The sequence below is a fragment of the Onychostoma macrolepis genome, chromosome 03 (assembly GCF_012432095.1).
Source record: "Onychostoma macrolepis isolate SWU-2019 chromosome 03, ASM1243209v1, whole genome shotgun sequence".
NCBI lineage: Eukaryota > Metazoa > Chordata > Actinopteri > Cypriniformes > Cyprinidae > Onychostoma > Onychostoma macrolepis.
The window spans coordinates 3,416,339-3,442,813 of NC_081157.1; the positions used below are offsets into that span (position 1 = coordinate 3,416,339).

The 26,475-nt window shown below is 36.7% G+C and overlaps 1 protein-coding gene across 1 annotated transcript in view; it reads left to right on the forward strand.

The window, feature by feature from the left end:
* Positions 1–15,102: 15,102 nt before the first annotated feature.
* Positions 15,103–26,475, forward strand: part of LOC131537856 (uncharacterized) — a 42,631-nt gene continuing 31,258 nt past the window's right edge. Inside the window, exons 1-7 of the mRNA XM_058771539.1 lie at positions 15,103–15,135; positions 17,059–17,109; positions 19,715–19,747; positions 21,249–21,442; positions 22,805–22,959; positions 23,535–23,968; positions 24,078–24,283. Coding sequence (XP_058627522.1) covers positions 17,094–17,109; positions 19,715–19,747; positions 21,249–21,442; positions 22,805–22,959; positions 23,535–23,968; positions 24,078–24,283 — 1,038 coding nt within the window. The 5' untranslated portion in view covers positions 15,103–15,135; positions 17,059–17,093. The remainder of the gene's footprint in view (positions 15,136–17,058; positions 17,110–19,714; positions 19,748–21,248; positions 21,443–22,804; positions 22,960–23,534; positions 23,969–24,077; positions 24,284–26,475) is intronic.

Sequence of the window (26,475 nt, forward strand, 5' to 3'; positions counted from 1 at the left end):
CAGTAGTTGATGGCAGACAAATCATAAAAGCTGTGAAAATGAACCCTAAAAGACGAGTCTGTAAAATCACCAACAACTTCCAGAAAGCTGGGGTGATGCTCTGACAATCTACTGTCCTCAGGAAACTTTGACACAGAATTACAGATGCTACACAGCAAGATGCAAACCTCTGACCCACACCAAAAATAGAAAGGCAAGATTAGAGTTTGCAAAAAAGCACAAAGGTGAGCCAGAAGAGTTTTGGAACTGTGTTTATGGACCGATGAGAATGTAATTGCGCACAAGGGATCTGCAACTAAATAATAGCTTTTAATCTTTTATATCTGCCTTATGTTCAACTTTCCCAATACTTATGCTCACATCAATGAGTGGGATGAACTCTAAAAGTTTTGTCCTTTTTATTTGGTAAAACGTGTATGTGTTGAAACAGCTAATAATAAAATGTGACATTCTGTAGTTTTGTCTCATATTCATCTTTTCCTCATATTTACAAATGTCTTGACTCCACAGCCAATAGAACAATTACTTATGGAGGGCATTGTGTGTATGTATATATATACATGTGTATGTGTGTGTGTATGTAAAGTATTTTCACATGTAGCTACTATATATATATTAACACTTATATGGGAACATGTATGTTACATATATATGTAACCAAATCTGACAAATATATTTTGTAATATATATCAATATATGTATGTATATATCCCGTAATGTATGACTATAGAGCTTGGCAACCGGCGTCACTGTGCAGTGCATTCTGGGACGTAAACAAGAGGGTGCCGCCATATTGTGTGGCCACATCGGGCGAGACTTAAAACAACCACACGAAAAACAATGTTGAAAAGTCGATTAAAAGAACGAAAATGTACTATACAGAGACAAACTTCTACCGGACGCAAGAAAACGGTACCTGGAAAAGATGGCCAACCACCCACACCTATATTTTTGTCTGATTTAGATAACCGCACCCGATCGTCACATTCAGGGTTAATATACGGTCATGAAAAACCTGGAAAAGTCATGGAGTTTTAAAACAGCAATTTCCAGGCCTTTAAAGTTTTGGAAAAATAAATAAACCCAGAAAGTTTTGGAAAAGTCATGTTTCACAATTCTGTGTACAGTAGAATTATGTTTAATCAGGTCCTGAATTTCGGTGTGGGATTGCGCATATATTCCCGCAGCTTTCGACTTTAAAATGAGGGAAATTCCTGCAAAACATTTATTCAATATAGCGTGTAGGTTAGATGAGTGATGCTGCACACTACGATACAAGACTTTAGCTCACATTTTGGTAGACTTCACAGAATTGTCAATTGCCTAATCAGTCATTGTTGCATCGTCACAGAAATGTATTATTTGCACGTCTTTTTAAGTCTTTCGGTACTCGTGCGCTCCAGAGGCGCTTTTCTGTGCACTGCAGTCACGTCCAAAGCGTGCGCTGCGAACAAACAAACAAAGCTTGTTGCGCTTAAGTGGACAAATACACACAAAATAACGTCAAAATGGTTGTCCTGGCGAGTATCCTCATAAGCATTGTCGGTTTTGTCTTAAGTTGCGAACGCATATGTATAAGTATTGGATCCGTGAAACAGGTCTTGTGACAGCAGCCTAATAAAGCTGTGCCATCTGTCATTAATGTTAATCAAACAACAAAAGACAGAAGAAATCCCTCACTGCTCTTGACTAAATAATGTTTTGTTGAATAACTTTAATATGTTGATTTACAGTTTATTCAATTTCTGTATCCTATTTAAAACATGTTCATATTACAACTTCCTCGGTGCGTCGCAACAAGTGGCCTCACAAAATGGCGATTTTTCCCATCAGCCACCGCGGCGCTAGAGCAGTGACGTCACGCCCCCATCCCCTATACATATGTGTGTCTATATATTAATATATAGTAAATATATTAATATCTACTAAATGCATGTGAAAATACATTTGTACTATATATATACTGTATGTATATGTGTGTGTATATATATATATATACACACACATATATATATACACACACACAACTTGCTATGTGTACTGCATTAGGCTAACTGAGACTTGGCACAGCACTTATATATTGTTGGTTATTGTTGGTTTGATTGCTATTGTCCTCATTTAAGTCGCTTTGGATAAAAGTGTCTGCTGAATGATTAAATGTGGACATTAATTTGCCTGAATCTGTATAAAATTGGGGACCTTTGTAGGCATATTGAATGTATTTTTGAGACATTTAATTTTGTATGTTTTTGTATTTAGAACCAGTTTTAAGGAAGATTAATTTGCTTTTTGGATTAAAATGATAATTTCTTAATATGAAATTTGAATGGTATGACAATTAGATATTAGACTGTACAAAAATTGAAATCTACACGCTAATACTATACTCATAGTCACACACTATATATATATATATATATATATATATATATATATATATAGTCAAGAGAGTCAAGACTGTTGAGTCAAGACATTTGCAAATATGATTAAAAAAAGAATATGAGACAAAACTACAGAATGTCACATTTTATTATTGGGTGATTCAACACATAGATGTTTTTCCAGCTAAGAAGTTCAGCACTTTTAGAGTTTCATCCCTCTATCTGATGTGAGATAAGTATTGGAACAGTTGCCTCACAGGTCTTTCTGAATGATCAGCTGTGTGCTGATGCATTAATTCTTCAGATTTTACTGTAAAAGCAGGAAATGTGTTGTATCAGTTATATGCATTACTTCTGCATTTTCAGTCTTGCAATCGATGATGACACACGCAAACCAAGAAGAAGATAAGGGAGCTGACTTTGAGAGAAAAGCAAGCAATTTGGATGCTAAAAGAAAAGAGGAAGTCAACTAGAGCTCTAGCAAAAACAAAGGGCATGGAGAAATCAAGAGTTTGGAAACCACCAGCGACACCAGCAACCAACAACTACCTGATCGTCTGAGAAAACAACAGTAGTTGATGGCAGACAAATAATAAAAGCTGTGAAAATGAACCCTAAAAGACGAGTCTGTAAAATCACCAACAACTTCCAGAAAGCTGGGGTGATGCTCTGACAATCTACTGTCCTCAGGAAACTTTGACACAGAATTACAGATGCTACACAGCAAGATGCAAACCTCTGACCCACACCAAAAATAGAAAGGCAAGATTAGAGTTTGCAAAAAAGCACAAAGGTGAGTCAGAAGAGTTTTGGAACTGTGTTTATGGACCGATGAGAATGTAATTGCGCACAAGGGATCTGCAACTAAATAATAGCTTTTAATCTTTTATATCTGCCTTATGTTCAACTTTCCCAATACTTATGCTCACATCAATGAGTGGGATGAACTCTAAAAGTTTTGTCCTTTTTATTTGGTAAAACGTGTATGTGTTGAAACAGCTAATAATAAAATGTGACATTCTGTAGTTTTGTCTCATATTCATCTTTTCATCATATTTACAAATGTCTTGACTCCACAGCCAATAGAACAATTACTTATGGAGGGCATTGTGTGTATGTATATATATATATATATATATGTGTGTGTATGTATGTAAAGTATTTTCACATGTAGCTACTATATATATATATTAACACTTATATGGGAACATGTATGTATATATCCCGTAATGTATGACTATAGAGCTTGGCAACCGGCGTCACTGCGCAGTGCATTCTGGGATGTAAACAAGAGGGTGCCGCCATATTGTGTGGCCACATCGGGCGAGACTTAAAACAACCACACGAAAAACAATGTTGAAAAGTCGATTAAAAGAACGAAAATGTACTATACAGAGACAAACTTCTACCGGACGCAAGAAAACGGTACCTGGAAAAGATGGCACCTATATTTTTGTCTGATTTAGATAACCGCACCCGATCGTCACATTCAGGGTTAATATACGGTCATGAAAAACCTGGAAAAGTCATGGAGTTTTAAAACAGCAATTTCCAGGCCTTTAAAGTTTTGGAAAAATAAATAAACCCAGAAAGTTTTGTAAAAGTCATGTTTCACAATTCTATGTTGTTACGTGTCTGCCTGTCTGAAGTCCCCGTTGTCCTTATTTGGTTTAGTTCCTATCCTCATTAGTTAATTATCTGTCATTGTCCCCACCTGAGTTGAATTACGTTGTTTGCTCTTTTGTTTCTGTTCTTATAAATGTCCTCAGTTCTCCCTGTGATTTTGTCCGTTCTTGATGTTTAAGCCCATACATTTATACTGTGCAATATTTTTTTTTTTTTAGATGACCAGGGGAACGCTGCCCTTGTAACTTCTGGTTCACCTCATCTCCCTGACTCGGTTACTCAAGGTATTATTTAAATGCGGTGCCATGTCCATCACTAGGCACACTTGCTAATGTGCAGTCAACACTTACATTGTTTGGTTAGACATATAATGCATATAAAGAAGCTGGATGTATTTTATTTTTAACAAGCAGTGTAATGAAATGTCATGTTAATGAAAACAATCAAACTTGATTTTTAGCAGAGCTAAAGTCAATTTATTATCACACACATTTTATCTACACAAGTTCCAGCTTGTTTGGCAATTTTGAACGGCAACATCCCTACCTGCAAGTACATCTCACAGGATCTTTTATCTTTTTTAATCTTCTAATCTTTTTTTTTTAATTGTTCAGGTTTCCGTGTTTCATCAAGGCGGTGTGTGAAGAGACCATGGTCTGAGGAGGAGATACAAGCTGTGATGAAACACATGAGGCCTTTTATTGAAAACGTTGTCACTGTCACCAGTGAGCAGTGCCTGAAGTGCAAGGAAAAGGAACAACCTATCATGGAGACAAGATCCATTCAAAACATTAGAGATTTTGTACGCAACAGAGGCTTGGCCTTTAAAAGGCATTCAAATGCTAAACACTAAATGCACTTTTGGACAGCCTGAGCCTTTACCTTTCTAGGCATGTTTTAAACGTTGGTGTCCTGTGTTCAGAAATTGTTTAGGTAACTTCATTTATTTTGCTAGCAAGCAGTGTTTTGTTTTGTTTGTTTTGCTATGTGGTTAGCCTGGGCCTTTTAATGTCAGGATTCACTTTTATTTTCCTTTTATTCATTTTTACAATGCTGTCCTTTAAGGAATTGATTCTTGGGGTGACTAAATCAAATATAGTTAAGTGATTCAACAAATGTTGTGTGTTAATGACAAACCTAGATTATTATTTTCAACATTTTTAGCTTAAATGCAGATGAGTTAAGTTTATTAGTCAAACATAATGAAATCAACTAATGAGCTAAATATACTTGGTGAGACCTCAGCAAGTTGCGATCCTATTGGCAATCTCCACAAAACAACAAAATAGCAAGCATAAATCAAGCGTATAGCATCAGTTCTGGCAGGTAACGTTAGTCAAGCTTGCATCAGCTGATCACGTCCACCTATAGGAATATGACGTCTATCACAGCATATATATATATATATATATATATATATATATATATATATATATATATAGCTCCTATATATAGTATTATCAGCTGCTATCGTGTTCTTCAGAGCTCATTTACTGGACTGGTTGAAGGGGAGTGGGTGAGTGCATTTTCTTTTAAAACTTTGACAATGTCAATCAAGATATTAAAGCACGGAGGCCTTCAAGTTACTTATTAGGCTATTTGGGCTTCGTTCTCCTTTATATGTTGTTGCTTTTTATGTTCTTGTTGCATTCTATAAACCCTTACTTTTAAAATTGCTAGTAAAGCCGATGAGCCGATAGAGATCCTTTTTAAATAGGTTTTCACAAGTTCACACTTACATATATTTAGCACGAGTAACGTAATGCGTATTTGGCGAGTATGGTAATACGTTGTTGGTGTGCTGTCCTGGGGAAGGGCTCCGAGCTCGGGAATTGCCCGAACCCAGAGTATCCCCCCTACTGTGATGTGAACTTTAGTGATAATGGTGGAGGAAGGGGTGGTGGAGGGATGCTGATTAGCCGTCAAATGAAAGGAGGTATGTCAGCTGTTGTGTTAATTAGCCTAATGGCGTACCACTTGTGTTAATTAGGCTAAGTATCTGACTTGCTCCTCCCGAACTTTGTTAATAAAACATCATTTAACATATACCCTCACTTTATGTAATTTGTGACAATATCCCAAAGTAGATAAACATGTTTTTGAAGAGTGGGTTGGTAAGGAGCAAGTGTAGTTAGTTATATTTGGAGAAATTAGATTCCTTTATGCATGTTGTTGATGTTAAAAGTCCAGGTCACTTCTAAAGGTATATTTTATGGGGTATGAACCAGTAAAATGTATCGTGTTTGATCAGAAAGTGAGAGAAGTGATTAAACTTCTTTCTCTGTAATGCTTTTATTGTTAAACATTTTGACCAGTGATAATGTTCAATCAATTGGAACAATAGAGTTACTCTGAAGAGGCTCTTTTCTCAGGTCATGTATGATCCGGTGCGGTGGGTAATGGCAGACCCTGGACACGCAGATCGCAGTGTGGTTGTGAAACATGATTGCAGGTTGGCAGTTGGTTCAGGACATGGAAAAACTCCATAATACATGTTACCGGTGGGGTTGAGTTTGTCCTAGTGGATGCAAGCACTGTTTTTGTGTTATGCTCCTAGTTGTTTTAATGACACTTGGCCCACCTGTTAGTAGATCCCATCAGATAAGAGCTGTGGTGTTTTCTGTAAACTTTCGTAGCTTGACAGAATTTGATTGGAGGTGCTGATGTTTTCTAGAGGAAGAAGTGTAAATGGAGTGATTGTCCTCCTTATGTACATTTATCTGCAAAGTATGTCCCGATGTGATGAGATATTTACAACTTAAGTGCCAAATTGTAATGCACAACAGAGGTCAACAGAGAAAACAAAAATGACCTCTTAATATATTCCATATTATTATAATGGTGTGCCTCAGTCACTTTGGTCTTATAATCCATGTGTCCTTTCAAAGCAGGTTATACTCGGTGTGTGTGTATGGTGAACTGGCCTTACACACCATGTGTCCTTTCAAAGCAGGTTATACTTAAGTGTATATGTATGATGACATCACTGACCTTGTACACCACACTGTCCTTATAGACCGTATTACAGTAAAGTCTTTACAAACCACCAGAAAGTCTGAAAAAGAGCCTTTTTTTATATCTCATTTGTGCAAAGAAAATCTTTTAATTTTAAGTCGTGTATAGGTTCGCTGATTTTTTTTTCATGATTTTTGATGTTTTTTGTAGCTCTAGCACCACTGGAACCCGGTGTCCCCACAGCCCTGTGCCCAGTCTGATTTGCGAAAAATGTCAAAAATTGTCCCTCTAGCCTGACAAATGGGTGTGTGTGTGTGTGTGTGTGTGTGTGTGTGTGTGCGCTCGGCGCGATCGCTTCAACTGTTTCCTTATACCAGCAGAATCAACTTTAGACACTTATTGTATTCTTAATAATCACTGTATAAAGGTCTGCTTTTTTTTTGTGTACACTCACAATGAAAACAAAACAGATTTTATATATATATATATATATATATATATATATATATATATAGCATGTAATAATATTTAGTATTTTTTTTATATCTTCAGATGGAAATTTTTTGTAATTTGCACTACTGTCTGTTCAAAATAAATAAAAAGAAACTGAGCATAGTAGATTTATTTTTATTTATTTTTTTCTCCTGTTGTACTGAAATCGTATCGAACCGAGGTACGTACCGAACCGTGACATCTGTGTACCGTGCCACCCCTAATATATATATTTACATTTAGTAATTTAGCAGACACTTTTATCCAAAGCGACTTACAAATGAAGACAATGGAAATATATATGTATAATACTAATAATTAATAATAATAATTTGCTCTGATTTTCGGGGTGGCAGTGATGGCCTTCGTGTCATCTCCCTCAACAGATGTAATTCACGTTTTGAGAGTTAAAACACTCTCCACTCTTTACCATCGAACTTGTGTATATATATATATATATATATATATATATATATATAGGCATTATGGTCACTTACAGTTATACAGTCAAAATCAGATCCGTTATCGCGCTAAAAACCTGTCACTCATGAATCATCATGTCTGTCTGCTGATTCTAGTGATTGGCTAAAAGTGCGGCTTCTGTAACAGGGCTGACGAGACATGAGACGTGCGGATCCAAGTGCAAGCTTTTATTTACAGGCATGGTCATAAATACAGGCAGGGTCGAGCAATGGCAAACAGGTATGGCAGTGACAAGACAAAGAGTAATCCTAGGGCAAGCAAAGGTCGGTCGACAGCGAACAGTATCCGAAGGGGCATGACGAGAGAGGTATCTGAAAACGAAGCAATAGTCCAGGCAGGGGAAAACACAATCCAAAACAGGCAGGGAAAGACTAGGAAAACTATTAGGGGCTCTGTAGAGTTGCTATGCCTAGGGGAGCGGTAAACACATACTCAGCAGTGAGGGAAACAAAGTCCAGGGTTTAAATAGAGCGTGTGATCAGTGCCTTCAGCTGTGTGTGCAATCAGTGCAATGGATGATGGGAAATTGAGTCCAGTGTGATGTGTGCTGTGAGAGACAATGTGGTGAGCGAGTGACCTGGTGGTGAATGAACGGAAGTGCAGGGACAGGATTCGTGACAGTTGTGACGTCAACATCAGCACCAGTCATCTTTGCAGCGTGCGTGTGTGTGTTTATAACGTTGTGATGACTGATTGGACGCATGCAGTAGGCTATATATGCACACTTGGGCTTGTTTGTTAACCAATTAGCCTATACAATTTATATGTTTTGTAAACCACCAAACTGACCAAAAACCAGCCCAAATTTTGTCCACCTGCCCAAGTCAATATTTACCCGCTCAATCAAATTCAGAAACGCCCAATCGGGCAGTAACCCATTCTACGGGACGGGAGTATGCTTTTGAATGAGATGTGAGCGCGTTAACGTTAACGGAGAGGGATCAGCGATTAAAATCTTATGTTTTACTCTCTTCTTCGCATAAAGACATCGTATGGCTTCAGAAGGACTTGGAATGCAACACAACTTGTTTGTAATGCCTTTATACTGACCGCTTGTTTACGGTCAGTTTTTTTTACCTGTGACTGCACTTGGGACATTCTACCAGAAACGTACATTTCCACTTGTAAAAATCTTGGGGAAAAAATCTCTTATTATTAAATCTGAACGTTGAGTCATATGGAGGACATGTTAAACTATGAGAAACGCATATCGTGCCATCTCAGCATGTTTTTATGATTGAATTAAATACATTTTTATACGCATTTCACCCATAAAATATCAGGCCCTGTCACAGACAAATTTGTATATGTTAGAATGGTTATCTAATAAATTTATTTGATTAAAAATAGCATGTTCTTATTGGTCACATGTCCCTGATTGTATTTAACATGGTTTTGTAATTCCTGTAAGAAATATAAGCAACTTTTCAGTCAACTGTAGTACACAAAAATCACAGAATACCCATCAGGCACTCATATAGTTGTAAAAAAACTACCTTTACATAGGAGATCTTTACAAAAACATAGCAATGTATATTTACCTCCACCTTCATCTGCACAGTTAAAGAGATTAACAAGTCTGACAAACTGCCTGAATGACTTGTTTGCCTTGAATTGGACCAAGACACAGTCTCCAGTTTCGATGTTCTTTGCTGCTGTTGACTGATGCTCAGAGGACTTCACAGTTGCTCCACACCATACACTGCACCTTTGCCGTGGCTTGTGGCAAAGAAGTGCCACTGTACTCTTAAAGCTGGAAACAGCTCCTTGAATGTAGTTGATATGAAACACCAGATGAACAGTTTCCTGGTCTGTTTTTGCCTGCAGTTTTTTGGCCTGGAAAAATCCACTTTGCTGTTTTTTAACAAAACAGTGATGCACAAATTTTGGCTGCATTTACACCGCATGGTTCAAGTGACCCAATTCCGATTTTTTTCCTCCCATGTGGCACAGATCGGATATGGCCCACGACCGTGTAAACAGGAAAAAAATTAAAATAAAAAATATTCGCATGGATTCCGATATTCTCCGATCGGTTTCAGGCCTCATTCATATGTGGAAATAAATCGGATATGAATCGGATCCGTGCACTTGCGCCTGCCGTGTAAGCGGACAAATCGGATATTCCCCTTTAAATGCGACTCCTACGTCATTGAAAAGTGACTTTTTAAAAAACATTTCGCGGTACAGACGTACCTTTAACAAATGAAACATCTCTAGTTGAGTAGCAGAGTATTAATTTAGTTCATTTGTGTTAAATAAAAGGCGATCTGACGCTGAAATGTGGTGCTTTTGAAATCACGCTGAGTGCTCGTTGCTGCTGTTGTCAGTTACGGAGTCTACAACAAAGGATATAGTTTACAAGTAGCGCATCAATTCTCTCTCTCTCTCTCTGCGTGTGTGTGAGACAAAGCGGCAGCGAGTTGTGCGCTTCACACTAGAGTTTACGGTACGCCAAATACATAAACACAGGTGTGCTGCGCATCCATTCAGATGAACTGAAAAATAGCACAGATCGCCTGATGGAGAGAGAAACTCTGAAGCGCTCAGTGTTCAACGAGTGAAAATATATCTAAACTTATACTCCGCCTCCAACTCACACACTGGCGAGTAAAATCTGAGTATTTATTAGCCAGTGGCTAATATTAGACATCATTTAATCACCCAGAGTGAAGATTTAGGCACATATGTGAGTGATTTACTCACAATGTAGTGTCACGTGTCGTCGGGGCCAGGGAAACGAGGAGCTTCGGAGCAAAGGACTTTATTTGACAATCTACAGACATAACATGACTTTCTATGACAAGACGAAATTACAATATACAATAATATGACAATCTAAGACCAAACACTGAGACCAGGAAACACAGGGCTTAAGAACTCTGGGGAGACTAGATAACATAGATGCACACATGCTTTGCATGTATTATCGTACAATACAAAAACATTTTATAACTGAGAAACTAAATTATTATTGTTAAGCTTATTATAAACATGTTTTAGCAGGTATTTGCAAACAGAGTAGGCTACTTCACAGTAAAGATTGGTCTAAACTTTCTTAGACATTACTTTTATATCATTGTTTATAGAACATATAACCATCCTCAGGTCGTGCAACATTTAAATGCAATGAAAGTTTGCCTATCATATTTCAAAATGTTGCACTCGATTTCACACATTTTATTCTGGAGTTATAGTTTGGGAAAAGTTCACCTAGTAAATGCCTTCAACTTTGTCACAACAACACATTATCGAATGCCAATAAGAAACATCCCAGATAGCAAGGTGACATTGATTCAATGTTGAAATTCCATCAGAATCATCATTTTGGTTGAGGTTGAAAATTCAGTGCTAAATAATATTGGATCAATGCTGATAATTCAATGCTTTTCAGTGTTGAAAAGACAAATATTGAATCAATGTTGATTTTTGGTCAGCATTTCACTGGTGAAACTTTAGACTGTCAATCCCTCATTCAGCACTTAAATATGGTACATTTTCCTGAATTGTAGTGAGCACATGCTCATCAAACAACAAATTCTGTAAATTTTGTAAACTCGTCACCACTAGCAGAACTCAGATAAACCAGCTGGATATTATTATTATTATTATTAGCAGCAGCAGTAGTTATGTTTTTACATTAGTAATTAATGTGTTCATTACCTGTTTTTGGCTAGCTAGAGGAGTACATTCAGCCAGAGACTGATAATTACTAAATGCTCCAATGAATGTCCTTGTAATTCTTGTGGTCATCCAGTTCATTAACTTAAATTAAACATTTTTATTTTTAAATTATAATTAAATTTATATTATTTATAATTTATATATTCATTATAATTATTAGATTTAAATAATGTGGAATTTACATACATTTAATGAATCTAAGGAGAATAGAGAGAATTCAGAGGGTTTTTTCATGCGCCACAATCCAGTCCATCAGGTGGCAGTAATGCAGCTAAAGCTGGCTGCCAACCGCCAATCAAATCAAAGCGTGGGAGAACAGATTTCAAATGCGAAACGGATGGAGACCAGGCCTAAAGGGTAACAGCAAACTGTTTTTTAGAGGCAAGTAATAAAAGATTACTAAAAAAAAAAAAAAAAATCCTTGTAACTTAAAGGGGTGGTTTACTGCTTTTTTTCTTTGCTTGATTGTGTTTATGGGGTGCAATATAACATGTCTTCGTGTTTCGTTTGTTAAAAAACGCCTTATTTTTCATATATTTCACCTTTATTGTAAGCCGCTTTCTCCTCTGTCATTTGAACGACCGGTTGACTTCCTGATTCTCTGAAACCACTCCCTCAGAAACAGGCAATGGGTTCAGATTGGTTAGTTGTGATCGGTGTGTTGTGATTGGCTAAACTGCGTACTGCACATTGTCCGGAAACTTCACGCCCATTACCTTCACGGGCGACAGCTGCATGTGCTGCGGTCAAATGTAAATAATGGTGTCAATATTACCGTATCAGTTTGAGCCAGAATCAGACCCAGAAAGCGGTAATGAAGAGAGTCAAGCAGAACTTCCGCAAGCACGGCTCTTACAAAACGTTTCTGAATGAAGTTTGCTGTTGTGATTACATATCATTGTTTGAAGTTTGTACACGTTTGTCTTATACACACAATAGCATCGAACTAACTGGCTACTATAACCAAACAGCGATGGCTTGTGTTTACGTTCTTGATCAAATCGAAAAATTACGTCATAAAGTATACATGGAAAATACATTTACAAAATTAGTACATAATTACAAATTCGGGTCCAAAATGTTTGTACGCGTTTGTCATAGACACACGAAACATCATTTAACTAACTGGCTACTAAAGCCAGCGTTGGCATTTGTTTACGTCCTTGATAAAACTAAAACATTACGTCTGAAATTATACATGCAAATACATTTAAAATGATGAAATCTTACTTACAGGTTGTGGCCCAACAACTACTGCCTCTGGTTTTAAAGTTGGAACCGCTCCATGTTTTAGTAATAGTTTCTGTGTGAATCCGGCATTGAACTCGTGTAGATTCTGTAAGCTGTCTTCTGTAAAATGCGCAGCACAGAGAGCTAAATTAGGATTGTAATTGTCAGGAACATAATCAAACATAAATTTTAACCATTGTTGACGAACTACAGCGTCTGTAGGAAGCCCGAACACAGAAGACCTGCCAGCTGGGTGAAAATAACACCGTTTCGACGGCATGGCTACAACTCTCCACTATAACTCTTCCTCTTCGACACAGCCGCAGAACATGGCCTTGCCCCTCTTTTGCATGTTCGGAGGAGGGTTGATGCAAATTTATGGGTTTTTACGTATGCAACCCGGGAAGTATCTCGTTGTAGTCCCATATGAGTCGTTTTTGTAGGCATTAAACTTCCTGATTTTTAAAAGATGATATCTCCGCTTACGTTGAACTTTCAGCGCAGCAACTTTGCAGATACTGTTCATGCACCAACAGCAACATTACACACTATTTAAAATGAAAAAAGTGAAATCGCAGTAAACCACCCCTTTAAGAACATAAAACTCCTCACAATGCTTGTATAATCCATAATAGACACTATCATTATCCCATAAATCTGTATAAAACACAACATGACTAAATCCAATTATTATCATCATTGCATTGCAAGTCTTCCGCACACAAGGGTTTTGACAGACCAATGGGTACAACTCCAATTCATTCTGCATCTTGGTCCCTTAAAGAAAAAGAAAAAAAAGAGAAAAAAAGAGAGACAGAGAAAATGGTTATACATCTCAATTGCTCAATTGTAAGAGTTTAAATTTGAAGTAAAAGTGAAGTTAAACATGCATACCATTTTCCATGTGTCCTTCTTCTTTCCGTTTATTGGCCCATTTTCTCGCATTACTCCACGTATCCTTGAGAAATGTGTTTCTTTTTTTTTTTTTAAAGGAAACAGGTTTACACAATGAGAGGGTAGCAAAAATTGGGGGTTGCTACAGATCAATTTAGACAATGTGCCACAGACCTCGTTCTGATTTTGGAGACGAGTTACAAATAAAAAATACCAAATTTTTGAGGGTAATTGCATACCTCTAGGTGTTGTGGATTGTTGTTGTCCTTTCTTTGATGTAAATGAAGGCCGCCACCATCTTTGTTTTGAACATTGCTATAAGAAAAACGCGACACGAATCGAGGCTTAAATTCATCATTATTAATTTAATCAAGATATTACCTGCCAGTGGAGACGAAAACGCAGCATTTAAAGAGGTTGTTCCACATTATTAAGTAAGTCACAGTTCTCATGAAATATGGTGAGGAAGAAATATCTTTCTGAAGATTAAAAGTATGAAACAATGCAATGTCTTGCAAAAGGCATCAAAACAAACAATATGGTTTCACTTTATTTTGATGGTCCCTTTAACACATTCTATTGACTATAAGTAATGTTGCACCTACATTTCTACTGACTCTCATTAGAGTGTTAGTAGTGTATTAGTTGACTGGTAGGGTTAGGGTTAGATTAAGTTGACATGTTCTTGCAAAGTTACTTATAGTCAGTAGAATATCTGTTGGGAGACCAACACAATAAGGAGTTAGCAGATATGAAGCAGACCGTCTACTAATACTCTTATGAGAGTTTTTTGACATGTAGTTGCAACATTACTTAGTGTCAACAGAATGTTCAAAAGGGACCATCAAAATAAAGTGTTACCAACAATATTTCGCAAAAAGCAATTAGAAATGATTGAATTGTCAAAAGATTTGTGAGTGACTTAGAGCACAGAAGATCTTGGTCAGATAAAGATTTATTAAGGAAAGTTTTTGTCAAACAAATGAACTGTATTGTAATACCAGCTGGAAAAAAAGCCACTGCGGACCAGCAAACAGGTGTTTGAAGCTACTGGAGTCTCAAGATCCTCTAATAAGATTTGTCACCAAAAATCATTCCATTTGCTGAAACACAGAGAAAGTTGTGGCCAAATTAAGACTCAACAGCACCCCATAGTGGACGAAAACGTCCCCAACAGGTTAAATGACTTTTTAGATTTAATGAAAGTCACACTGAGGAAAGTAAAAAACAGGAGAATTATTAGAAAATTCTTGGGAGGACTTCTGGTGCTATGCAAATTTAAGGCGGGGCTATAGCCCCAGCAGGCCCTGCCCTATAGTGCCACTACTGTATATTAGGCTGGTGTAGTTTGCTGGAGGACAGCTGGAAAAGAACACTGAAAACACGATAGGTGAGTAGAACATTATTAGTACACTATTATCCAAATTGATGTACTTTATTTGTTATTATTAAAAATGTAATCATCAGAAAACCAATTGTGCATTATTACTATCAAACAAAACCCTCCCTGCAACGTCCTGGAAGGGTTTGTTAAGGCTAAGAAACTAGTCATTAGGCAAAAGAAACCTTATAATTAGTGATCAAATTGCATATAAAATGTATAAATTATTAAAAACTTTACCTGAGTGGATTTACTATGTACTAAGACTGATGTAGGGGAGCGCGGGGCACAAACTTAACGGGGTTAGTTTTAACGTGTGTGGTTTAAATATTTCCACACATGCTAGCATAACCAAATTACGGCATTTACTAGTTACCATATAAAAAGTATATAGAGAAAAAAAGTGCACCAAAATTCAAAAAATGTTTTGAAGATAACGCTGAATATTTATTTTGCCATAATTAAAGTAAATTTCTGGCTGAAGTAAATTTTTCAACTCATATTTTAGTGTTAATTTAAAATGAGACATCTGCTATTATTTTAATCTCCAATCTGTTATTTATCAGTTTAGATGCTTTGCTAACTAGCAGAAGACACTAACCAGTTTTAAATTCCAGTTGTGCAGATGGGGAACGTTTTAATGCTGCGTTATAATGTGCCCGCTATTATTAAACTATGTTATTCTATGACATTAACGATATAATTTACACTATTTACTGATATGAGTTTTAAAGAGAAGCCACGAGAAACAGGTGAATAAAGACTGACAATCGATGTTTAATGTTCAGAAATTATTATTTCAAGAAATGTAAAGCATTTTGGCTCGTGTGTGTGTCTGGTGTTCTGTGAGAGCTGTGTGTGGAGGGAGGGGAGTGTATGTCTGTGTTTTCTGAATGTGTTTCTTCATATATTTGCTCACATTGTTTTAAACTAGGCTATACTGTATAACCGTGTGTTGTGATCAGGGCCGTCTCAAGCATGGTTGCAATGTGTTCGTTGTCAAACTCCAAAATTAGATTATTTTAAATTAGATTTAAAAAAAAAGCCATCATTTTATTTGAAAGGTTAATAATTTTATTTTATCGACATAATATTTTAGTTTGTCTTGTATATTTTTTTAATTAGATCAGATAACATTTTAAGCTGTGATATATGGTCATGTTACAACGTTACAATGTACCCCACCTACGGGGCATGTTGTCACATTTCACTTCCCTTTTTTGAGTTAAATAAAGAAAAATGTTTACAGTGTAATTATGAAACAAAGCAATATATTTGTACTAGACGAGTGGAATTAATGCGGATGAAAAATTATACTCTGAACCCCACGTGGATTTACACAAACTGAGAACGTCAAAGTGCTTTTTATTTTTCATTATATCTTCGAGTGCCTTGGCATTCTTAATTTCTGATTAATTAAAAAAATCCTGTATCTAAAGAGCACTGATTTATGGAATTGATACCCCGGTGGAATTACTTGCATATTTTTGATTTATGTAACTTAATCCATTCAAACTGGGATTGCATGAATAATTTTTGTTGTTAACATAGAATTGTTTTTAACTACAGCGCCCCTTTTCAGAGTAGTGCCTTTGCTTTGGTTGTGTGCGGTTACTTTTTTAAACATTTTGTGTAAGAGATAAACGAAAGTCAGATTAACTAAAAATATAAGATGAGAACTTGCATCAAAATGTGAAACTTTTACATATAAAAATCATGTTTATTTAACATGCTGAGTATGCGGAGTAAACATTACCAATGTACATATTTTTTTATGTTAATCTAACAGATTTATTTCAGTGTACTAAGAAACCTTATCTGATTAATGAAAATATAATACAAAAGGAGGTGATTCACACCTTCGGTTACAAAACTGTTTTAGGCTTATATTCTGTTGATCACATCTTTTCTTTTTCTTTTGAAACCTTACAGTTGGACGCTTCACCAGTGAACATTCATTAAAAAACATGGCTAATACCACAGGTAAGACACCTTCCAATTTAAACTCACTCATTTAGCCTGAAATAACAGTTCTGTGCAGAGGTGGACAGTACTCAAGTGTTTTTACTCAATCAAAAATACATTTTCAAGCATCTGTAGTTTCTACTTTGGAAAAATTTTACTACATAAAATTTAGATAAAACATGTACTTGCTTTTGTTCCACTACAGCTGATAAATACATGTTGTTTTATTTTACCTTTAATAATTGAGAACCTCAAAACTTTCTTACATTTCACGAGGTTGCATCGAGACGTGACTGGGGAAGACTGCTGTTTCTACAATCACCAGCTAAAATCCCATTTAAACAACATATTTATAAACAACATTTAAAACCAACATCGATTGACGATTGGTGGTTTTTACTGGAAAGTGGGACCAGCTTTGCTAGTGCGGCCATATTGAGCGTTGCATTCCCTCAACCATTAATTGTAATGACAGTGGTGCATCGTTAATATTGATTACCTTTGGTTAGATTTAAAGGGGTTGGGTTGAGGCTCCCCTTATTTAGATTAGTCAAACAAAAAGTTGGCGTTCCCCAGTGTGCTACCTAAACAAGATTTTAGTCTGTTACTAACCTAATCACAGAATATTGCAGTGTTTATTATAAATAATTTATCCGTGTGGGTCATTATTTAATTTTTTATATATATATTATTATTTTTATATAAGTGCCCCCATAATCTTTAATCAAAACCGGAAAATGCACTTTTTCATGGAGATCCTTCTCTGATGTCAGTTTGATGGCTTGGGCAGAACATCCGTTAACTCCTGACATTTCAACACAAACAGCTGTTTTATACATCCAATTACAGAATACAGAAATAAGAAATATTGCATACCTGGCAAGAGATGAGACAAAGCAACGGTGTGGGAGATCTGACTACAGATTCCCATTGAAAATAGTGATGTGTGCTCTTCATAAACACAGCACTATGGGGTTCATGTGCCTATACAGAACCCCTCTGAATCTTTTGCAAACTTCCTTTAAATACCCTTTCCTCCACATTAAGACATTATTAAAAGGGACCCTGGACCTGATCAGGTCACAAATCAGTATTTACATGAAAGACCTCAGGAAGGACACACCCTCAAAATCAACTTTATTATGATCTGCTCTACTGTTGAGATGAGATCATTTTACCAATCACATCAAATGACATGAAACCTGAAAATATAGATTCTTTGTTTACATAAAATGTGGTCTTTTGGTGCGGAAACCTTGGCACAGATCTTACAGCTGTGTTGCGTTGGGCTGATAAACATATATAAGAAGACAGTGCTGCAGTGCATGCTGCTCATTTAGAAACACTGATGGTAGTCTCTTTTCGGTAGTTATGAATATGTGCTATTTGTAACTATAGCTGTTAATTTCATTGTTGATGCCACTCTTTTTATTGCAGAATCCTCCGGAGAGCTGGTAAAGTCAAGTCAAGTCACCTTTATTTATATAGCGCTTTTACAATACAGATTGTGTCAAAGCACTTAACAGTATCAAATTGGAGGATAGGAGTGTCAGTAATGTATAATGATAAGATTAAACACTCAATTTTCAATTTTCAGAGATGTCATTGTCTAGCTCAGTTTAGTTTAAATAGTATCTGTGCAATCAAATCAAATCGGCGATAATCGCTAGAAATTAAGTGTCCCCAACTGAGCAAGCCAGAGGCGACATCGGCAAGGAACCAAAACTCCTCTGTGACAGAATGGAGAAAAAAACCTTGGGAGAAACCAGGCTCAGTCGGGGGCAGTTCTCCTCTGACCAGACGAAACCCGCAGTTCAAAAGTTTATATTTCTATTTTAATTTTGTTGCAATTTCTAACAATAGTAGTATTATGTAGTTAGGTATTTTATTATATTTTAGTTATTTTGTTATTTTTGGTTGATATATCTAGGGATATATCTCTGGGGGTCATCTGGGTGTCCTGGTCTCCGCTGACGATCAGGGCTGTAGACATCATCTCTTGGTGCTGATCCACCATCTGATCGGATACGGACTGAGAAACAGAATAGGAAAGAAACAGACAAATATTAGCGTAGATGCCATTCAACTTACGATGTAACGAGTACATCGTGTGTTATGGGGAGTGTTCGGTTCGGTTGATCTAATTAATGCAGCCTAACAATCCTTTAACGGATTTGAATAATAGAAGCGTATTAATGTGTTATGTGTAAGCCAGGCTAAAGAGATGGGTCTTTAATCTAGATTTAAACTGACAGAGTGTGTCTGCCTCCCGAACAGTGTTAGGTAGACTGTAGTGAATGTAGACATTTTTATAATATTTTTGCTCTACTGTTGAGGAGATGACATAATTTTAGCAATCACATCAAATGACATGAAACCTGAAAATGTAGATTCTTTGTTTACATAAAATGTGGTCTTTTGGTGCGGAAACCTTGGCACAGACCTTACGCTGTGTTGCGTTGGGCTGATAAACATATATAAGAAGATAGTGCTGCAGTGCATGCTGCTCATTTAGAAACTCTGATGGTAGTCTCTTTTTGGTAGTTATGAATATGTGCTATTTGTAGCTATAGCTGTTAATTTCACTGTTGATGCCACTCTGGATTTTCTCTTTTTATTGCAGAATCCTCTGGAGAGCTGGTAAAGGCTGAATTAGGTACGTTTATTCTGAAACAAAGCAAACACAACCACAAATGTCATCGGTAACACTTTATAATAACTTTCTTTAATAAATCATAATGTTTAACTAATCATTACTTAATATCAAGGGCATAAATTTAATCTAACAGTGGGGGGGGGGGGGTGCAATAAACATAAAATTTCTCAAGAGCAATTTCTGAAGAGGACACAAATAATGGCAAAATTGTACTTGTAAGGATAAATAAATATGTGTACATAGCACGGAGACCATGTTTAAATATGAGTTTGGTTCATAGGTTCACCACGCGGTCATATTATAAATATTAAATTATTTTGCGTCCTCCAGATAGTATTTTAGGTTTGGTCTGGGACTGAGGACGTCTCTTATTTAGATATTCAAGCACAGCAAGCCCACTGATCTGCCACTTAACATCATATTGAGCAAAACCCAACACATCGATAACGTTAGGTCAATATTAGCCTAATATCAGTTCACACTCATCTAATATGTTTCTTAAAGGTTTGTGTTCCCAATATAAACATGAATTTAACATTATTTGGCATGTTTTAAACTTTATCTCACAAATCATAATGCATTTCAAAGCAGCTGTATGAAAAGAGTTCATTAAAAACGAATGGTCAATCCAGTGGTGACAGAGGAAGTATTTTAGAGTATTTTCTGGTTTTTCAAGCCCTGTTTACACCTGGTCAATCAGATCACAAGTGGACGACGCTAAACACGGGGTGTAAAACGTTTTGAGCTTGTCCACTTTCAACCACTTCCAGAGGTAGTCGAAAAGCATTCGACGGGATTGTGTTCATGGTGTAGATGCTCATGTGGTCGAATGTGTTCAAACAGCCACAAAAGACCACCTACAGATATAACGCATAAACATTATGGAAAGCACACAAGCCAGACAGGATTTCAACATTTTCAGGTAAGAGATAAAAGTTTGTTTTGGAAAGGATAAACGTACCAAGCGCCACGTTCTCTCACCATTCCGGGTTTCTAACACACATTGCAGAAATGAAAACCGCTGCCGTCTCCGGTCACGTTTATATGTAAATTGCATGCGCCCATTCATTTGCTCCCCATAAATCCTCTCCTTGAAGAAATCAGTGCAGAAGTGGTTGAAAGTGGACAAAAGAGACAGCAGGTGTTAACACGTATGTGTCTCCTTCGTCCACCTGTGATCCGATTGACCAAAATGCATCTTAATAACAGGCGTAACCAGGGCCTTGGAAATAGGGTGAGTTTTAAAATGTTATGACAGTGGTTGGGTAAACGCATGGCTGGGTAAATATTGGACAAAACACACATCGGATTATAAATGTAAGCTATGCTGGGTTGCTGTTACCCAGCCATGGATTGAAAACAACTAATTTTTAGAGTGTATTGATTTCATTAAAACAAGTTCAAACCAAAATAGCCTTTTATTTGTACAGTATCCTTTTTCATCCATTAGCTACTGAATGCCAAAGGTTGTTAACCATCACAAATGTTTGAAATATTTCAGAGATTGTCGATGACAACTCTATATTGAAAGCGGACTTCATTCAGGAGCTTCTTCCATCTGCGGAGCGAACGGCTCTCCTTTATCACCTGGCTTTCCTGAGTCTGGGAGGATTCCCAAAGCTGGAGCGTCTGATCAGAGATCAAGCTATTGAAACACAACTGCTGTTCGGATCCTCTGAAGCCCTTCTGCTGAAGGTATGAGGCCTAATTCCTTCCTGTAGCTCAAATAGTAGAGCATGGCGCTAGCAACGCCAAGATCATGGGTTCGATTCCCTGGGAAAGCAAGAGCTGATAAAATGTAAAAAAAAAAAAAAAAAAACAAAACTGTAACTTGATTGCAATGTAAGTCGCTTTGGATAAAAGCGTCTGCTAAATGCATAAATGTAAATGTAAATGTAATTCATCATAACCACCAATGCTAGCTATCAGCCCTCTGATTGTTTCTTCTAAAAGAGTCTTTCCCGCTTTAACACTTCAGCTATGAGGCTGGACGGTGGATTGTGTGGATGCTGTGATTAACTTTCAAAAGGTGCTCTCTGTCACTGTCTTTAATCATTTCTGAGTCTTTAAGTTTCCTAGTTAATGCCACAATAATATGTTTTATACTGAAAGTTACATTTTCAAATGGAAATGGCAACAAATCGTTTTATAAAGCATGCCTTCATATGTGTAAGGGCTAACATTACATTTTCTGGAAGAAACAGCTGATGTGATGAGGGGTGAACGCAGCCATGACATTTTGTATCATCGTATCAAAATGACATCAAACTGTATTTATGACAAAGAAGTGCACAGATGCAGATATTGTTACAGTCTATCGATAAACATACACCTTGTCCTCTGTTTCTTGCTCTGCGCCGCCGCGGTCTGCGGATTGAAGAACACACTGAAAGACGGGGAGGAGCCGATCGAAGTCTGCCGCCATTTTAATATGAAATTTAAAGGGGACTGAGATGATCGCGAATTCGTGTATAGTTTATGGAGATAATCACAAAATTTTTGGGGGGAGCTGAGTAGAAAGCCCCCCTAGTGACGCACAAGCTCTGGACTGAGAGGAGTCATCCAAAGATTCATCAGAATCAGCAAAGACTGGATTCACAGATAGAGCTTGCTTCAGACTATCACAGGAGGGAAAGTGCAGAGAAGGCAAAGCTAGCATACCACACAGCATCAGCAGAGGAGGCGGAGCCATAGAACAATGTGATCCATGCATGAAGATAATAATAATCCAACTGTTGAACTTAAACATGACAGCTTTGTATCACAAGACAATACAGCAACGCACAGCTAACAGAAGAACTAAGCAGCACAGGTACACCGGACAATGTTTGGACTCAAACTTTTCACAACACGACTGATCTTGAACACGAAGAGAAAACTAGAAAATAAGAAATGACCACAATTAGTCTTGACAGCGTCACATAACTTGAACAGAAGTTACTATACTGTTATGATTCGTTGATGTTTTTAACTGTGTACGGTTGTGTAGTCACTGTGAATCGTCATGATTTACTAGTCTATCACATGATTAACTTGGTGATCGATGTTTTCTCGTAGTGTGTCGGCACGAGTTCCAACCTGGTCACCTCCCTGTTTCCAATACTGAAACAAGCTGTGGAGAAGAACAAACCCGTTTTGGCGGTGAGGTACCTGACGAAAGCCAAAGAGTGGATCACTGACATCGTAGCACAAGTGGATGTCATAGTGAAGAGGTGAAAATATTAGTAATATCTTACAGGAACAAATATGTGCCAATTTAATTCAAAGGGGAAACACATGGGTGATTTTATAATTGCAGGTACATTTGATGTCTTGTTTGTACAGATGGTGATTATTTTTAAGTATTCAAATAATTTGCTATTCAGGGTCATGGATCACAAGATGTTTGGGTCATAACAATAATATATTTTTTGTAAAAACTGTCAATGTATATAGGTATAGATCATATAGAAATGATATGTGTAAAGTTACTGTTTGAGCATGAAAAAAGAGAAGAAAGGAAGGTCTTCTCTACATTAGTAAGCACTCTTCTTTTTGATTCATTTAGAAACCAAACGCTGCTGTATTGATCAGAGATGCACAACACTTCCTGTAGAACTGTTTTAGACCCTACTCTGAAGTAGTTCCCCAAACAGCGTTCCTACAACAAAATAATGTATAGAATCACATTTGTGCGTAATAATATGTCCTCTTTAAGAAAATTGTTCAGTGTCTTGTCTTATGCAAATAAAATCCGGACCACATCGCTGTATTCAATTATTTATTTGAAATGCACTGTATTATTCAGGTATGATCAACACAACCAAAGTGTGAAAACATGCACCAGTGACGTGTATCAAGAACAAAAAGAGACTGAAGAAAAAAAAGCGGAAAAATCTGACGAGATGAAGGGTCTGAAGGATGCTCTGACCAAGCTCGGAGAAGAACTGAAAAGAGTAGTCGACACAATAGAGATGAATGAGGAACAAATTAAAAAAACAACTGACGAGCTGAACGACTTCATCAGAAGATTTCGGGAAGAACATGGCCACTGGACTGTGAAGTTCCTTGACGTTTTTAGAGGCTATCCAGATGCTATGAAGGAGCCTAGTGCCATCGCTCTGGATATAAAACTGAAACAACTCGACTCTGAGAAGAGCCGTCTGAAAAATGAAGAGTGGAACATCAAAATCAAGCAGACTGATCTTCAGCTGAAGCTGGCCAATTGTAAAATCCGAATGGGTGAGAGTCTCTCTATGATTTTATTGTTACAAACATACAGTAAATTCATCTGCATGCATGTTATGCTCTTGACATGTTCTTCACAACGATCTCTCATGAATCATTCCAGGTGAGATCCCCGACCCTGACAATCTGAAGGAAGTCCAGGTGTGTCTTTCTCAAATCCAACAAATTCTGATTGAGCTGAAAAAGTTTTGGGAGAAGGTGGATGCTATTCTGAACACGCTGAAAGATAAAACCTTTGTTGGGGAGGAACTCGTTGACATGGAGGACATGAAGGATGAGTTTCTGAGCTCCATTGACGATGCAGGAAAGGTAAGTTAGACGTTGAGCAAATGTTCCTGATGTAATTTGATTATGCCTTTCATGAGCTCTCTGAGTTCTCACTTTCAGTTCCTATGTTGTTTTTGTTTGTTCATAATATACTCTGATTAATAGTGTACAGCTGATGCTATATTTTCCAGAATCCAAAGCAAAGAGTTTTGTAATCTGAAGCAAGATGCTAGTGTCTGATCATTGAAACTTATTACCATCTTAACTAGAATCAGACGAGGATGCCGTGTGACAGGAGAAAAAAGATCAAAATCAATAAATAAATGCACAGTTGTGCATAGCATGTTTGTTATTCTATACAAATCAAAAAACAATTTTTTTTTAACAAGGAGCCCTTAAAGTGGCGTCTGGTTCAGGTCAGAAATGACCGAGGAGACAAACAGTATGGTAGTGTTGTAAAATTATCCACTTTTATGATTTTATTTTATTTACATCTTCTTTGCTATTAATTTGCATGTACAAATGAGCATATTTATATAACCTCAAGACTGTGAAAATCTACACTTCTGACTGTAAATTAAATACAAGACAAACTGTAGGAAATTGTCATGTATTGGGTCAGATTAACCCGTAAGAACCCGCGGTGACGCGAGTGTCACAAACACTGGTGATTATCTGAAAAGGTCTTTTTAAAGCATTATCCCTCACTTTCAACTCAGGAAGTCCCTAAGTGACATATAATGAACATCCAGGTTCAGTCATGTGACAATGTGTGCACTTTTGTTGCCATGGCAACATTTCCAAAATGGTGTCCTGTCTGGTTAGCATATGTTGCAGTGTCAGCAATTTTTAAAGTGCTTGTTTTTGTTACTAAAGGTATGTTTCAACCCATGCAACAATTATAATGTTTTAATAACATATCCTAGATTACTCTTAACCTGATTTTAATACATTTCTTGAACAAATTGATATAAAACAAGTTACAAAGATATTGTGGTGACTTGATGTGACGTAAAATGGTAATGAGCTGCTCAATGAATTTAGCTGATTCAATTATTTTAGTGTTATATATTTCCTGCTGCTCATTTCAAAGCATATTTTAACAAAACATGTTTAACATGTTGACCTCCAGTGTGAGGTAGCTATTTATTTTTATTCAGTTTGCACATTTTCGAGATGTGAAAAAAACAAACAAAAAAAAAACAATCAAAAAATAAAAAAATTAATTTCTGGTTAAACCATATACCTGAAAAGGTTGAATTTAGATATGTTACAGAAGAGTTGTTGTAACATTTAATGGTCAAAGTTATGTGGCTTTGAAATATGTTATATGCAAATAAAATGCAAAAACTGTATTACTTCTGAAAAAGGTTTTTGTTTTATCTTAAATAAAGTAATCATTTTGATATATGTTGTGGAAAAGCAAATAAACAGAAAAAAACTTGTTATTTAGCAAAAATAAATAAAATTGAGAAATAAACGCCCAATATGACATGTGTAACATTACAGATCTTTCACAAAGAGGGGTTGTATTTTAAAAACAACTGCAGAAACATGTTATAAGTGGTCCATTTGGTCTGTTTTATATGCCCCATAATTGTCCAATAAGGAGAAATTGGTCCGGGTTCTTGTGGGTTAAAACACAACATGACTATCAAGTCAGATCAAGTCATGTTGTGGCAGTAATGCCCAGTACATGGCTATAATGTCCTTTTTAGGCACCTGTTTTGTGTTACTTCTACATTTTATCACAAGTTATGCACTTTAATATTCATTTAGATTTTACACTTTATTTTGACTAGTAGCCTAGTAACCGAATAGCTTTTCACATTATCACGTTTAATACATGTAGAATAGGGGTTATGCGCAACAGACTTCTGTATTCTGCCAATCAGGTCTCGTTGCTTCCGGTTCACGTGTTTTGCAAATGCCTCGTTAAATATGAAGCTTTTTTACTCAAGATGCCTTCAAAGTAGACACTAAAGATAATCATAACCAATGTCCATCAAATATGTGGATTGATGTGTGTATATATATATATAATTTTTTTTTTTAAATTCTTTTCAATAACATTTATATATTAAAGTCAAATAAAACGTCAACAATAAAAACAGCTAGCTAATTTAACTGATTACCTTAATGGCGATATCAATGGACTTTTATTTAATACTGCTAATGTCGTTCTCCGACAAGTGGAAGCGATGAGACCTGTTTTCCGGGTTTGGTCAGGTGAC